Source organism: Bison bison, unplaced genomic scaffold (genome assembly GCF_000754665.1).
Source record: "Bison bison bison isolate TAMUID 2011002044 unplaced genomic scaffold, Bison_UMD1.0 scf7180017864280, whole genome shotgun sequence".
In the NCBI taxonomy this organism is placed as follows: Eukaryota; Metazoa; Chordata; class Mammalia; order Artiodactyla; family Bovidae; genus Bison; species Bison bison.
In genome coordinates this window covers 3,530,350-3,546,885 of record NW_011494852.1, presented here as the reverse complement: position 1 = coordinate 3,546,885, position 16,536 = coordinate 3,530,350, and the positions used below count along the sequence as shown (strand labels likewise).

The 16,536-nt window shown below is 38.6% G+C and overlaps 1 protein-coding gene across 1 annotated transcript in view; it reads left to right on the top strand.

Annotated features, from left to right (window-relative positions):
- ZNF599 (zinc finger protein 599) overlaps window positions 1-16,324 on the top strand; it is a 70,953-nt gene extending 54,629 nt beyond the window's left edge. The window contains exons 7-8 of the mRNA XM_010849286.1: window positions 2,065-3,652; window positions 15,404-16,324. Of these exons, the coding sequence (XP_010847588.1) occupies window positions 2,065-3,590 (1,526 nt within the window). The 3' untranslated portion in view covers window positions 3,591-3,652; window positions 15,404-16,324. The remainder of the gene's footprint in view (window positions 1-2,064; window positions 3,653-15,403) is intronic.
- The last annotated feature ends 212 nt before the right edge of the window (window positions 16,325-16,536 follow it).

The following is a 16,536-nucleotide window of genomic DNA, read 5'->3' as shown; positions in this document are numbered from 1 at the left end:
TCCAATAGTCGTTTATATAACACCATGTATTCATCCATTTTCATGGAAATTTTCTTGTTTCTAATTTTTTGTACCCATACACAGTGGAGCCATGAAAATTCACATGTGTGTATTCTCACAAACAAGTGTAGGAATTTCTCTTAGAATATGCCTAGGACTGGAATTTGGGAATTATAAATTAAACAAAAGGAGAACTTTACTAGATAATGCCCTGTTGTGTTCTAACATGATTATTTATACCCACTTACGCTTCACTTCCTCTGTATGAACAATTCCATGGATCTCCAACACTTGAAAGGTGTTTTCAATCAGATGAATATAAAATAGTCTCTCGTTGTGGTCTTAATTTGCCCATGAGTACCTCTTCATATGTTGATTAGTCAATACATAGCTTCTGTGAAATGTCAGTTCATAGCATGGTTCAGTTTTCATTTTGGGTGTGAAGTGTTGAAGTCTTCAGCTGTAATTGTAATTTTGGGTATTTCTCCTTTCAGCTCAGTTTTTAGTTTGTATGTTTTGAGGCTCTGATATTTGGTACATACAGATTTAGGGTTATTATGTCTTCCTGGTGGCTTGATCTTTTTGTCATTATATAATGTCCCTTTTGGTCCCATTTTCTTTGTTCTGTCATCTATGTTATCTGGTGTTAATGTAGGTCTGATGTTAACATAGCCATTTTTCTTGGATTGACTTTTAAAACATTAGTCATGTTGATTGGTCTTTTATAATGAATGCTTCTGTATCTTGTTTTTGAATTCTTCCTTTTCCCCAAGATCTAAAAGATAGTCATTGTCACTATTTACTAAATGTTTTTAATCTTTAGCTTCTGACAATAAGTCTTAATCAATCTGGAATTAATTTTTTGCTTTGTGCAAGGTAGAAATACAACTTCATTTTCCTTCATTGTGGCAAATGATTTTTCTACATCCATTTATTAAATAGTCTTTTCTTATTCCCACTAGCCTCTCTGCTACTTCTGTCATATATCAAAATTGTGTGAATCCTCATGTGTTGAGCAAATTCCATATACACATTTCAGAGCTCCTAACTCTGTTTTTACCTTTGACACTTTGACAGCTTATGTTATATCTAGGCTGCATCACACTACTTTGTTATATATGATTTCATTATCATCCTGATTCCTCAAAGAGCAAGTCCTTTTGCTTTATTCTTCTTCAGAGATATCCTGGTCTCTGTTCTTTTATATAAATTCCATAATCAGCTTGCCCGTAACCATGAAAAACCCTATTGGGATTTATCCCAAGTTGTATTAAATTTATAATGAATTTGAGGGAAATTGGAAACTTTATATTATGAATCTCTTTTCAAATAAATCTTTATTGATGTGATATGTTTTCTAGTTATCTAAATGTTATCCATTTCAGTCTGTTCACTGAGTCTTTACTCAGGTATAGTAGACTGAATATGTCCACCCAATTGCTTATCTCTGACTCCCCACAACTTCTGCACAGTCCAGAATCCTAAGATTTTGTTTCTCCTCTGTTTCTGCCTCCCTCTCCACCATCCTGTCATTCTTTTCTTTTTGCCTGGCATTCAGCATTCTCTTAAGGCCCTGACCCTTTGAACTTTCAGTTGTCTAATACAGTTTTTCTCCTAATTCCTCTGTCAGGGAATTCCTACTCACCTTTGGAAATAAACTTATGTAGCACCTTGTCCTTGTAGCCTCCACTGACCTCTTTCTGTCTGCCATCTGGGCCAAGTTAGGTTCACCTTCTCTGTGCTGTCATAGCAGCATGAGATATTGGAACACAGTCATTATCATTACTCTGCCCACCCTTCCCCACTCTGGACAGTGAGGTGGAGTCTCCACTACAGATTTTCTGTTCCCTGCTGCCGCTTTTCTCCTTGGGTTACCTTTTAAAGATGTCAAGAGCCCAAGGATTAGTAAAGAAAGAGATTTTAAACTAGGGTTTAAGAGATGTAAAAATGCCGTAGATGGTAGAAGCTTTATTTTCATCTTCATTCTTCCACTAAAGTGGTCACTTATTTTGTTCTGTGTTGACATCACTAATAGGCACTTTTGTCATATTGGATTTCCTTCAGGTGAAAAAGCAAACCCCAAGACCACAGAGCTTACTGCTTCTCAGCTGGCCCTCACTGAGGAAGCCCCTTTTGAGGAACAAGTGACACATGGCACCTCAAGGGATTCCTGGCTGGGGCAAGCAAGGTATCAGGAAAAACTGTCAGAAATGCAAGAAGGGAACTGGAGGCCAGGAGCAGACCCCTACAAGGAGACATGCCTGAGGAAGTTGAGCCATAAACATGATGACTTTGAGACAGGTGATAGTCTTTGTTTAGGGATTTTACAGGAGCAAGTCAGTATACAAGATGCTCTGCATGAATGTGATTCCCAAGAACCAGGAAGAGACCTGGTTGTTGATGCAAGGAATAACCTCTATAAGTGCAAGGAATGTGGAAAAGATTTTAGCAAGAATTGGGCCCTTACTCGGCATCAACAGATTCACGCTGGAGTGAAGCCTTATGAATGCAGTGAATGTGGGAAAGCCTCTCGTTATATGGCAGACTTCATTCGACATATGAGGTTTCATACTGGGGAAAAGCCGTACAAGTGTATTGAGTGTGGGAAGGCCTTCAAACGCAGGTCTTACCTCACAGAGCACCAGCGTATTCATAGTGGAGATAAACCCTATGAGTGCAAAGAATGTGGTAAAGCTTTCACCCATCGCTCCTCTTTCACCCAGCATAATATGACTCACACTAGAGAAAAGCCCTTTTTGTGCAAGGAATGTGGGAAAGCCTTTTACTACAGCTCCTCCTTTACTCAACACATGAGGATTCACACTGGAAAGAAACTCTATGAGTGCAGCAAATGTGGAAAGGCCTTCACTCGCCGGTCCACTTTTATCCAGCATAATATGACCCACACGGGAGAAAAACCCTTTTTGTGCAAAGAATGTGGAAAAGCTTTCTGCCTCAACTCATCCTTCACTCAACATATGAGGATTCACACTGGAGAGAAACCCTATGAGTGCAGTGAGTGTGGAAAAGCCTTTACTCATAGATCTACTTTCATCCGGCATAAGAGGGCACATACTGGAGAGAAGCCCTTTGAGTGCAAAGAATGTGGGAAATCGTTTTGTGACAGCTCTTCCTTAATTCAACACGTGAGGATTCACACTGGTGAGAGACCCTATGAATGCAGTGAATGTGGAAAGGCCTTTACACACCATTATATTTTTATCAGACACAATAGGACCCATAGTGGGAAAAAACCTTTGGAGTGTAAAGAATGTACAAAAGCCTTTTACTATAGCTCTTCCTTTACTCGACACATGAGGATTCACACCGGGGAAAAGCCTTATGTATGCAGAGAATGTGGAAAGGCCTTCACCCAGTCTGCAAATTTTGTTCGGCATAATAGGATCCACACTGGAGAAAAGCCCTATGAGTGCAAAGAATGCGAGAAGGCCTTTTGTGACAACTTTGCCTTAACTCAACATGTGAGAACTCACACTGGAGAGAAACCCTTTGAATGTGGTGAATGTGGAAAGGCCTTCAGCCACAGTTCATCCTTCACTCACCATCAAAAGATTCACACCAGAGTTTAGAAGATGGAGGAAGGCCTTGTACAAGTTTGCTCACTTCAGGCAATTTAGGTGAACTCATACAGGTGAAGTACCTTTCCTTTTGAATATAACTATTCAGGGGTCTTTTGGCCAGAGAAATATCTTACTCAGTGTCAGAAGAGAAACACTAATTATCATCTCTGTGAAAGCTTTCTATGGCAGGTCATCTGAAGGGTCATACTAGAAATTGACACTGGCTACAGCTTTACACTACATCTGAGAATCCATAAGGGAGACTCAGTGGTTGTCATGCATTTGGGGAAAATGTCAGTAACAGTTCTTCCTATGTTTATTATAAATCCATTTCAAGAGCATTTAACGAGATGTAGAAGAGAGGAAAGAGAAATGCATGTGTGTCTTTTTTCCAATCTCCCTGCCGAGCTTATGACAATTTGTCATTTGTGTAGCGGCAGGGGAGGGGCTGAAAGGGGAGAGATCTAAGGCCTCATCCCCTTTATGTATTTTTTTATATTCACAGTCAGGAGAGTTGGACCATTGGGATGTTAGCTCTGCTAACGTTTATTGAAAGTTATTTGTTACAAAACATTGACATGTAACATGTCAATGTCATGTCTACCATTGAGCATAAGGCCTGAGTCTTGAAATACATATACATACATCATATACAATCAGTTCTTGTTATTCACGGTAGTTATAGTCTATAGTTCAGTTCAGTTCAGTCGGTCAGTCGTGTCCGACTCTCTGCGACCCCATGAATTGCAGCACGCCAGGCCTCCCTGTCCCATCACCAACTCCCGGAGTTCATTCAAACTCACGTCCATCGAGTCCGTGATGCCATCCAGCCATCTCATCCTCTGTCGTCCCCTTCTCCTCCTGCCCCCAATCCCTCCCAGCATCAGAGTCTTTTCCAATGAGTCAACTCTTCACATGAGGTGGCCAAAGTACTGGAGTTTCAGCTTTAGCATCATTCCTTCCAAAGAAATCCCAGGGCTGATCTCCTTCAGAATGGACTTCTTCAACACCACAGTTCAAAAGCATCAATTCTTCGGTGCACAGCTTTCTTCACAGTCCAACTCTCACATCCATACATGACTACTAGAAAAACCATAGCCTTGACTAGACGGACATTTGTTGGCAAAGTAATGTCTCTGCTTTTTAATATGCTATCTAGGTTGGTCATAACTTTCCTTCCAAGGAGTAAGCGTCTTTTAATTTCGTGGCTGCAATCACCATCTGCCGTGATTTTGGAGCCCAGAAAAATAAATTCTAATACTGTTTCCACTGTTTCCCCATCTATTTCCCATGAAGTGATGGGACCAGATGCCATGATCTTCGTTTTCTGAATGTTGAGCTTTAAGCCAACTTTTTCACTCTCCTCTTTCACTTTCATCAAGAGGCTTTTTAGTTCCTCTTCACTTTCTGCCATAAGGGTGGTGTCATCTGCATTTCTGAGGTTATTGATATTTCTCCTCTATAAGTTCACCATAAACACTGAATTAGTGAATACTGAACCATTGCATCTAGTGGCAATACAGATTTAGGTACCTGTGAGCATCTGTTCACATTTTCGTCAACCGATCAATACATAATCCTCTATGGAATTTTTTTTTTTTTTCTGTTTTAGAACACCTTATTTAATAAATGTTTCTGAGAAGTTACATCCAATATTTCATTGTATTAAAAATACTTCAATGACATCATTTTTGTATATTCTGTTGTTACTGTACTGCTTTTACTCTTTTCACTCCAACATACACAAACAATACATATATGCAGTACTCTTATACAGTAAACACATAAACACTGTATAGTATACTATGTTGTACAGTAGATCATGCAAATAAAGTTCTAGAAAAAAAGATTTGGAGAAGGCAGTGGCACCCTACTCCAGTACTCTTGCCTGGAAAATCCCATGGATGGAGGAGCCTGGAAGGCTGTAGTCCATGGGGTTGCTGACTGAGCGACTTCACTTTCACACATTGGAGAAGGAAATGGCAACCCACTCCAGTGTTCTTGCCTGGAGAATCCCAGGGATGGGGAAGCCTGGTGGGCTGCCATCTATGGGGTTGCACAGAGTCGGACATGACTGAAGTAACTTAGCAGTAGCAGAAAAAAAGATTAAACTTAATTAAATATTAACATTAAGACTCTAATTTTGATAGAACTGCAGGATGTGTGATAGGGCAGTGCACTGAAGTGGGTAAATCTCTTGACCTTGGATTGACCCAGGACAACCAAAGGAGAGGACGATGCTTTGTTTTGCCTTCTCTTCCAGGTCTTAGTTGGTGGTTTCTACTTACTTCTCTGCCAAAGTTTCTTTCACATCTTCCATCATATCATTTGAAGTCTTTTTTACTTATATGCTTTGTGATATGCATTATGTGTTTGACACTGTCCTTTATATTTTCTGTAATACCTTTAAGTCTGAAAAATTTCAGGCAGTCTAGCCAAACATTTTCCCAACAGTTAATGATAGTAGTCTGCTTATTAATTATCCCAGGTTGTGCCAACACAGTGACAGTGTGTATACTGACAGACACCCAGTAGTCCATCCTCGTGGTTTCTTTGTTGGTGTTGAGAGTTTTGCTAAAAAGCTCCCTTAGGTTGTGCTTTTATTATGCTCTGATTGAATGGTTGCATAACATAGAATTTAGGGGCATGAAAAGAACATCTAGGTTGGAGTGGGCATTTTCAACTTCTTCATGGCAATGGATTGGGGCATTATCCAAAATTAATTAAACCTTGGAGGCAAGGTTTTTGCACTGGAAATAGCATTCAGTTTCTTGGATGAGCAGTTGTGGAACAAGTCCCAGAATGTTTCTGCTATCACTCAAACTTTTTTATTCCACCTACAATGGACTGTCATATGGTTCAGATTTTTCTTTTCAAGTCTGGACATGGGGCTCTTGACAACACTAGGGGTTTTGTACTTAGTTGCCCTTGGCATTCACACAATAGCACAATTGTGTGTAATACTTGAATAATTCAAAGTCAGGCTTTGAAAGCCATTTGCATTATATAGCTTCATTTGCCAACAGCCTTGTAAGCAAGCCTGTCTCATTAGCATTTAAATCTGTTCTTCTATATAGCATTTATTATTTGTTGACATTTTAGTGATAGCCACTGTGACAGGTGTGAGATGTTACCACATTGTATTTTTTATTTGCATTTCTCTAATAATTAGCAGTGAAGTGAAGTGAAAGTCACTCAGTCATGTCAGACTCTTTACTACCCCATGGACTATACAGTCCATGGAATTCTCTAGGCCAGAATACTGGAGTGGGTAGACTTTCCCTTTTCTAGTGGATCTTCCCAACCCAGGGATCAAACCCAGGTCTCCCTCATTGCAGATGGATTCTTTACCAGCTGAGCCACAAGGGAAGCCCAATAATTAGCAGTGATGAGCATCTTTTTGTGTTTTGTGCCTGTTTAAAAAATTTTTTTTTATTAGGGTATAATTGCTTCATCTGTGCCTTGTTTTAAGTGATTGATTTTTCTTCTCATTTTAGGTTATATTTTCCTGCTTCTGTGTGTCACTGTTTATTTTTAATTGGATGTCAGACATTGTGATTTGGAAATATTTTTGTATTTCTGTAAGTATTTCAGTAGGGACACTGACATTCTTACCAAAAAAGTTACATAAATTGACAACTCTGGCAATGCCTATGAAAGGTGAAATCCTCAGAAGGGCCATCAAGATCTCTCTTATTTCTCTGCATTTTGGTGCCTGTGGGTCTGTCCTCATACATGTCTCCTAGGTGTTCAAGTGATCACTGTGATCAGCTTTTATGTTTTAATAAAATGAAACTTTATCAAGGTTACCTTATCTGTACAATTACGAATAATAATCTCTATCCTTCCTTCTTCTATTTCTGTTGGTCTGATATGTGGAAGTGTAACTGGATTGCCTGTAGCACCAAGCTGTCAGTTCTGTCTTTAACCAGGTACTACCTGGGAGTCTACATCTGGCCTAGGGGTGTGGGTTAAGGCTCCCCAAAGGGTTTTTTATGTTTGTTTGTTTGTTTTAATATGAATCAGTTTCCACCATGGGAAATCTGTGCAGTTTTACACAGATTCTGAAATCTCTGGTTCTGGGCTCCTGTGGAGAAACTGGAAGACCTTGCAGTACAAGCTGGATGCCTGCAACACTAACTCCTGGAGGTGGAATCCACTCTGCAGTGTACCATAGCCATGCCCAGCATTTGTTCCCTTTTTAATGACCCGTCTGTCCCCGGGGCATTGGGAGGGTGCCTGTTTGTTCTTAGGAAATCCAAACCCCTATTATATCCAGAAAGATATCTTAGGCTCCATTTCCTCCCCTCTCTGTTGTGAATGCTCTCCCAGCCATCCTAAACTAGCTCTACCCAACAGACCTTCTTTCCCTCCCTAAAGCCCGGTCTGTCCAGTTATCAGGACTTTGTTCAGATATTCCTCTCTGCCAGGTCCTGAGAATTTTTTTTCTCATAGATTTCCAGGTGATGCTGAAGTTGCTGGTCAAGGGGCCACATATTGTAAACTACTGATCCATTCACTTATTTAAAAATTCAGATATTCTCTGAACATTTCTGGTGTCTATGTCTTGAGTCTTATTTTATTGCCTTAATTCCCATAATATTTACAACCAGGAAATGGGTTGTAATTTTCCATATCAATTACAAAATTTAAACCATTACATAATATAACAAACTAAGGTCAACAAATGATTGTAAACTTAATTATTTTCTCATATAAATACTAATTATTGAGTAATCCCTGTATGAGACTATTATTCTTACAAAGAAAAATTTAAAGGAGAAATAAAATTATAAACAATGAAGCAATTCTTTACAAATTGGAACCTGCCACCCTTCCAGAAAGTTAGATTTTTCTCAATGTAATCCGTGAGCACTTAGAAACTTTGTGTAATTTCCATTAACTGGTCTACTAGTGGGCCCTAATCGAGATAGGTTAGCTCAGTTCCAAAAGTATCTCTTTTGGAGATAAAAGCTAGCAGTTATGGTTTGTGGCAGTCTGAAAATCACCCTGAAATATACATGATCTTACATGGGATTTAGATAATTTGCTTAGGATTCTCCTTGTTGCCATACTTCTGTTAGAATCAAAGACGTAGCATCTAATTTCACAAGAATAAGAAAGGCTAACTATGTATTATATATTGGGGTTTTTTCTTTCATTTTTTATTGCAGGATATAATAAATTTTTATGATTTTTAACCATTTTAAAATATACAATTTAATAGTATTAAGTACATTCACAAGGTTGTACATCCACTAGCACTATCCATTTCCAGAAGCTTTTCATCATCCCAAACAATAACTCTATCAATTAAACAGTAACTCCCACCTTGCCCTAAGTCCTTGGTAACCTATTTCTACTTTATTTCTCTATGAATTTGCCTATTCTAGGTATCTCATATAAATGGAATCATACAATATTTGCCTTTTTTGTGTACGGCTTAATCTCATTTAGCATAATGTTTCCAAGGTGCATCTATTGTAGCCTGTTTAGAATTCCATTCCTTTGAAGGTTGAAAAATATTTCATTATATGTATATGCCATATTTTGTTTATTCATTAATCTATTAATGAAAATTTGGGTTGTTTTCTGCCTTTATGGCTATTGCAGATAATACTGGTATAAACATCTGTGAATGATTATCTGAATCCTTAGCAATTGAGTCCTGCTTTCAAGTATTTTGAATATATATTTGGGATTGACAGAAAATATTCCATATATAACTTTTTGAGGAACCACCATAGTTTTTCCCATGATGGTTTTACCGTTTTACATTCCCATAAGCAATGCAATGGGTTTCACTTTCTCCACAACCTCACCAACACTTGTTTGCCTCCCGTGCCCTTTTTTCTACTATAGCCATCCTGGTAGTGGTTTTGTATTCAATCTTAGTCAAAAAGCCAAGAAGCAATTTATTATGGGTTTCATTTGCACTTCCCTAATGACTAATTCGGAGAAGGCAATGGCAAACCACTCCAGTACTCTTGCCTGGCAGATCCCATGGATGGAGGAGCCTGGTAGGCTGCAGTCCATGGGGTTGCTAGGAGTAAAAGGACACGACTGAGTGACTTCACTTTGACTTTTCACTTTCACGCACTGGAGAAGGAAATGGCAACCCACTCCAGTGTTCTTGCCTGGAGAATCCCAGGGACAGGGGAGCCTGGTGGGCTGCCATCTATGGGGTTGCACAGAGTTGGACACGACTGAAGCGACTTAGCAGCAGCAGCAGCAATGACTAATTATGCCAACCATTTTTCCATGGTTAGTTGTTTATATATATATTTTGGAGAAGTGTCTATCACTAGTATTCTGAGTATGTCTGCATCCATATTCACAAGGGATATTGGTCTATAGTTTTTTGTTTCTGTTTTTTTCCTTGTAGTGTCTTTGTCTGATTTTGGTGTCAGGGCAATTCTGGCACCATAGAATGAAATAGTATTTCCTCTTCTGCAGTTTATTCAAAGATTGTCTTTTCCCCTTGAATGGTCTTATCATCTGTGTTGAAAATTGACTGTATATATGAGGTTTTATTTCTGGGCTGTCTCTTCTATTTCTTTGGTCTGTATGTCTGTCCTTATGTTAGTGCCAGACTTTTTTTTTTTTTCATATGTACTGAGTTATCACTTCTTTTTATTTATTTATTTTTGGTTGCTCTGGGTCTTCATTGCTGTGCATGGGCTTTCTCTAGTTGTGGTGAGTTGGGGCTACTCTTCATTACTCTGCACAGGCTTCTCATTGTGGTGATTCCTCTTGTTGTGAAGCACAGGCTCTAGGGCACGCAGGTCTCAGTAGTTGTGGCGCACGTGAGTTCAGTAGTTGCTGCTTGTGGGCTGTAGAATGTGGATTGTAGAGTGTGGGCTCAGCAGTTGTGGTTGCAGGGGCTTAGTTTCTCTGTGTCATGTGGAATCTTCCCAGACCAGGGATCCAACCAGTGTCCCCTGCATTGACAGGCAGATTTCCTATCCACTGTATCACCAGGGAATTCTGTTAAGTTTTGAAGGTTTTTTTTTTTTTTTTTTTAATATAAATTTATTTATTTTAATTGGAGGCTAATTACTTTACAATATTGTATTGGTTTTGCCATACATCAACATGAATTCGCCACAGGTATACATGTTTTTAAAGGATTGTTTTTAGTTATTTGGGGCCCTTTGAAATTCCATATGAATTTGGGAATTCTTTCCCATTTCTGCAAAAATGGGCTTTTGATAAAAATTGCATTAAATCTGTGTTATCTTTTGGGTAATATTGATATCTTAACAATGTTAAGACTTCCTATTTTATTTTGAACATGAGACATCTTTCCATTTATTTAGGTCTTTATTTTCATTCAACTATTTTTTTTTCCCCCAGCATTCAAATCTTTTACCTTCTTGGTTAGAGTTATTACTAAGTATCTTATTCTTGTAGGTGGTTGTAAAATACAAGGAGCTTCCTAATTTTCTTTTGGGGTTGTTCATTGCTGTTCTATAAATACACTAATGATTCTGGGGTGTTAGTTTTCCCTGCAACTTTGTTGAATTAATTTATTAGCTTTATTAGTCATTGTGAATTCTTTGGGATTTTTAATGTATAGGATCATGTCATCTGCAAAAAGAAAAAAAAGAGAGAGATCATTTTACAACTTCCTTTCCACTTTAGATGACTTTTTTTCCCCCTTGTCTTATAGCTCTGGGTAGAACTTCAAGTACAATGCTTAATAGTAACTGTGAAAGCAGGTATCCTTCCTTGTGTTTTTCTGGTCTTAGGGGGAAAGCTTTCAGTCTTTCACCTTTGAGTATGATTTTTAGCTGTAGGTTTTTCACAAATAACTTTATCATGTTGAGGAAATTTTCCTCTATTTTGAGTTTTCTGAGCATTTTCATCATGAAAGGTTATTGGGTTTTCCAGATGTCTTCTCTACATAAATCATGATGAGTAAGTGGTTTTTTCCCATTCATTTTATTAATGGGAAGGATTACATTGATTAATTTTCTTATGTTGAACCACCCTTGCATTGCTGAGGTAAATTCCATTTGCTCATGGTGAGTAAACCTTTTAATATGCTATTGGATTTAATTTGCTAATATTTTGTTGAGGATTTTTGCATCTGTATTCATAAAGGATATTCATCTGTAATTATCTTTCCCTGTGATGTCTTTATCTGTCTTTGGTATCAGAATAATACTGGCCTCATAGAACAAGTTAAGGAGGGTTTCCCTTCTTCAGTTCTTTTGTTTTGTTTTGTTTTTGTTTTTTGAAGTTTAAGAAGGACTGGTGTTAATTCTTCATTTAAATCTTGGTAGAATTCACTGGTGTAGCAGTCTGGTTCAAAGCTTTCTTTGTCAGGATGTTTTTGATTATGATTCAATCTCTGTACTTCTTATAGGTCTGTGGAAATCTTGTATTTCTTCTTGAGTCAGTTTAATTTCTTTTGCAAGGAATTTTTCCATTTTTTTCATATTTATCTAATATGTTGGTATATAATTGTTCATATTTTGTCCTATAATTCTTTTTTATCTCTGTAAGGTTGGTGGTAATATCTCCATTTTCATTTCTGATTTTAGTTATTTGTATTTTCTGTCAGTTTTGGTAAAGGTTTATCAGTTTTGTTGAACTTTTCAAAGAGCCAATATTTGGTTTTGTTGATTTTCTCTTTTGTTTTACTACTTTCTATTTGGTTTATCTCCACCCTATTTTTTGTTATTTTCTTCCTTCTGTAGCTTTTGGTTTCAGTTCAGTTCAGTCGCTCAGTCGTGTCCAACTCTTTGTGACCCCATGAATTGCAGCATGCCAGGCCTCCCTGTCCATCACCAACTCCCGGAGTTCACCCAGACTTACATCCATCGAGTAGGTGATGCCATCCAGCCATCTCATCCTCTGTCATCCCCTTCTCCTCCTGCCCCCAATCCTTCCCAGAATCAGAGTCTTTTCCAATGAGTCAACTCTTCGCATGAGGTGGCCAAAGTTTGTCTTTTTTATAGTTCCTGAAGGCAGAAGTTAGGTTATTGATTTTTGATTGCTTTTTTATGTAGGCGATTACTGCTACAAATTTCCCTCCTAGCACTGTTTTTGCTCTGTACCTTAAATGTTGGTATGTTGTGTTTTCATTTTCATTCGTCTTTAAGTATTTTCTGATTTAATTTCTGCTTTCTTCTTTGACCCATGGATTGTTGTCTTAGTGCACTCAAACTGCTGTACAAAATACAAAAGATTGGGTAGCTTATAAGCAAATTTATTTTTCACAGTTCTTGATGCTGAAAGCCTGAGATCAGGGTGCCCGGACTGTCAGACTCTCTTTCTGGTTGCAGACTTCTCAATGAGTCCTCTAGTGGCAAAATGGGCTAGAGAGTTGTTGTTCCATCGCTGCATTGTTGCAGCACGCCAAGCTTCCCTGTCTTTCACTAACTCCTGGAGTTTGCTCAAATTCATGTCCATTAAGTTGGTGATGCCATCCAATCATCTCATCTTCTGCTGCCCCCTTCTCCTCCTGGCCTCAATCTTTTGCAGCATCTGGGTCTTTTCTAGTGAGTCAGCTCTATGCATCAGGTGGCCAAAGAATTGGAACTTCAGCTTCAGCATCAGTCCTTCCAATGAATATTCAAGGTTGATTTCCTTTAGGACTGACTGATTTGATATCCTTGCTGTCCAAGGGACTCTCAAGAGTCTTTTCCAGCACCCCAGTTTGAAAGTATCAATTCTTTAGTGCTCAGCCTTCTGTACGGTCCAACTCTCACATCCATACATGACTACTGGAAAAACCATAGCTTTGATTATACAGACTTTTGTTGGCAAAGTAACATCTTTGCTTTTTAATACACTATGTTTGTCATAGCTTATCTTCCAAGGAGCAAACATTTTTTAATTTCATGGCTGCAGTCACCATCTGCAGTGATTTTGGAGTCTAAGAAAATAAAGTCTGTCACTGTTTCCATTGTTTCCCCATCTATTTGTCATGGAGTAATGGGACTGGATACCATGATCTTAGTTTTTTTAATGTTGAGTTTTAAGCCAGCTTTTTCTCTCTCTTCTTTCATTTTCATCGGACTTCTGTGGTGGCTCAGACAGTAAAGAATCTGCAGTGCAGGAGGCCCAGGTTTGATCCCTGGGTTGGGAAGATCCCCTGGAGAAGGAAACGGCAACCCACTCCAGTATTCTTGCCTGGAAAATTCCATGGACAGAGGATTCTGGTGGGTACAGTCCATGGGGTTGCAAAGAGTTGGACACGACTGGGTGACTAACACACTTCACTTTCATCAAGAGGCTCTTTAGTTCCTCTTCACTTTCTGCCATTAGGGTGGTGTTGTCTGCATATCTGAGGTTATTGATATTTCTCCCAGGAATCTTGATTCTAGCTTGTGCTTCATCCAGCCCAGCATTTCGCATGATGTACTCTGTATATAAGTTAAATAAGTAGAGTGACAATATGCAGCCTTGACATACACTTTTCCCAATTTTGAATGAGTTTATTGTTGCTTCTAATTGTGCTTCTTGACCTGCTTACAGATTTCTCAGGAGGCAGGTAAGGTGGTCTGGTATTCCTGTCTCTTAAAGAATTTTTTTCAGTCTGTTGTGATCTACATAGTCACAACAAACTGAATGAACCAGAAGTAGGTGTTTTTCTGGAATTTTCTTGCTTTTTCTATGATGCAACAGATGTTGGCAATTTGATCTCTGGTTCCTCTGCCTTTCCTAAATCCAGCTTGTACATCTGGAAGTTCTCGGTTCACATACCATTGAAGCGTAGCTTGAAGGATTTTGAGCATTGCCTTGCTAGCATGTGAAATGAGTGCAACTGTGTGGTAAGTTTGAACATTCTTTGGCATTGCCCTTCTTTGGATTGGAATGAAGAAACCTTTTCCAGTCCTGTGGCCACTGATGACTTTTCCAAATTTGCTGGCATATTGAGTGCAGCACTTTAACAGCATCATCTTTTAGGATTTGAAATAGCTCAGCTGGAATTCCATCACCTCCACTAGCTTTGTTCTTAGTGATTCTTCCTAAGGCCCACTTGACTTCACGTTCCAGGATGTCTGCCTCTAGGTGAGTGATCACATCATCATGGTTATCTGGGTCATTAAGACCCTTTTTTGTACAGTTCTTCAGTGTACTCTTGCCACCTCTTCTTAATGTCTTCTGTAAGATCTCATTTATAAGAGAACTAATCTGATTCATGAGGGTTCCACCCCTCTGACCTAAGCACCTCCCCAAAGCCCCACCTCCTAACACCATCCAATTGGCTAGTAGGATTTCATCATATGAATTTTCAGGACATAGCAGTTGTTTAAGAGTGTGCACTTTAATTTCCATTTGTGATTTTTCCAGTTTTCCTTATTCATTTCTAATTTCATCCTGTTGCAGTCACTTAAGTTACTTTGTGTGATGATACAATAATTTAGGGAGAATGTTTCATGTTCATTTGAGAAGAATGTATATTTTGCAGTTTTCAGGTAGAGTGTCACTTCTCTGTTAGATTTTTTAAATTGATTTGTTCAAGTCCTCTGTTTCTTTACTTATCTTCTGTGTGGTTGATCGATCCATTACTGAAAGTAGGGTATTGAAATCTCCCACTCTCTGTCTTTTGACTGGTGAGTTTAATCCGTTTACATTTAATTACTGGATCGGAGGAACTTCTGTCAATTTGTTCATCATTTTCAAATGCCTTATAACTTCTTTACCCCTCATTTTCTTCATTATTGTCTGAGGAATTGTTGTCAGACACTACAATGAACTTTGTAAGGTAGACATTAGTCTCTCTGGCTGGAATATATTGGAGACATTCTAGGCTGAATGAATCAAAGGGAATACTTGGTTAAGGGAATATTATTTTGTTCAAGGAGGCATGAGAAGATCTGTGTGATTGCCAGAAGAATTTTGGTCTTCTGAAACACAATACTGCCAAGGAGGTAACTGCATGCCTTTCACTAGATCTACAAATTCAGCCTATGTTCCTGAGATGTGTGACTCTGGGATATTTGCTAATACTGCCTGAGTCTCAGGTTGCTGACTGTGTCATAAAAATGATTATAATATTTATATAATAGTCTGTGGGAGGATTAATAAAAGTAAGAAAAACACACTGAATGACTTACATGTACCAGGCACTCCATTGTTTGCTTTATGTGTAAATTCTCAAAACCATCTGATAAAATGGAAACTATTTCTGTTTGGGTGCAGAAGTCAAAACTTGAGAAGTAAATTTCCTTAGATTAATGGAAAGCAAGTGCCAGTATCAATAGGCTGATTCAAACTTGGAAATTTGGGTCTAAAACTGGGAAATTTAATTGCTTGAATGCTGCAAAGTCCTTAGCATACAGTGCAGGTATACAGTGCACTATACATAGCCATGAAACTAACCACTGCTGATAACAATGTTGTTTGTTGCCATTATATTTTTTCCTGGTTAATCTCTAATGCCAGAGCTTACTTTCTGTGTCTCTCAAGCCACACAACTTTGTCATTGTCTTTCATCAGTGAAATCATAGACACAGACATAGAATTAAAAGACAGTGTGTGACTCTTCTTTGGTGTCAAACACAAAGCTAGCCTCCCACAAAGTGCTGTGATATGTGCCTTAGTTCTTTCAGGATCTTTATGAATGACTGCACAAGTGTCTCTAGCAACATCTGACAAGCCCAGGGTTATTGAAACTACTCTCACTTTCCAGGCATCAATGATCTTCAATAACATGGAAGGTCCATCTAGTCAAAGCTATGGTTTTTCCACTAGTCGTGTATGGATGTGACAAGTGGACCATAAAGTTGAGCACCAAAGAATTGATGCTTTTGAACTGTAGTGTTGGAGAAGACTCTCGAGAGTCCCTTGGACTACAAGAAGATCAAACCTGTCCATCCTAAGGGAAATCAGTCCAAAATATCCACTGGAAGGACTGATGCTGAAGCTGAATCTCCAATACTGTGGCCACCTGATGCAAAGAATTGACTCATTGGAAAAGACCCTGGTGCTGGGAAAG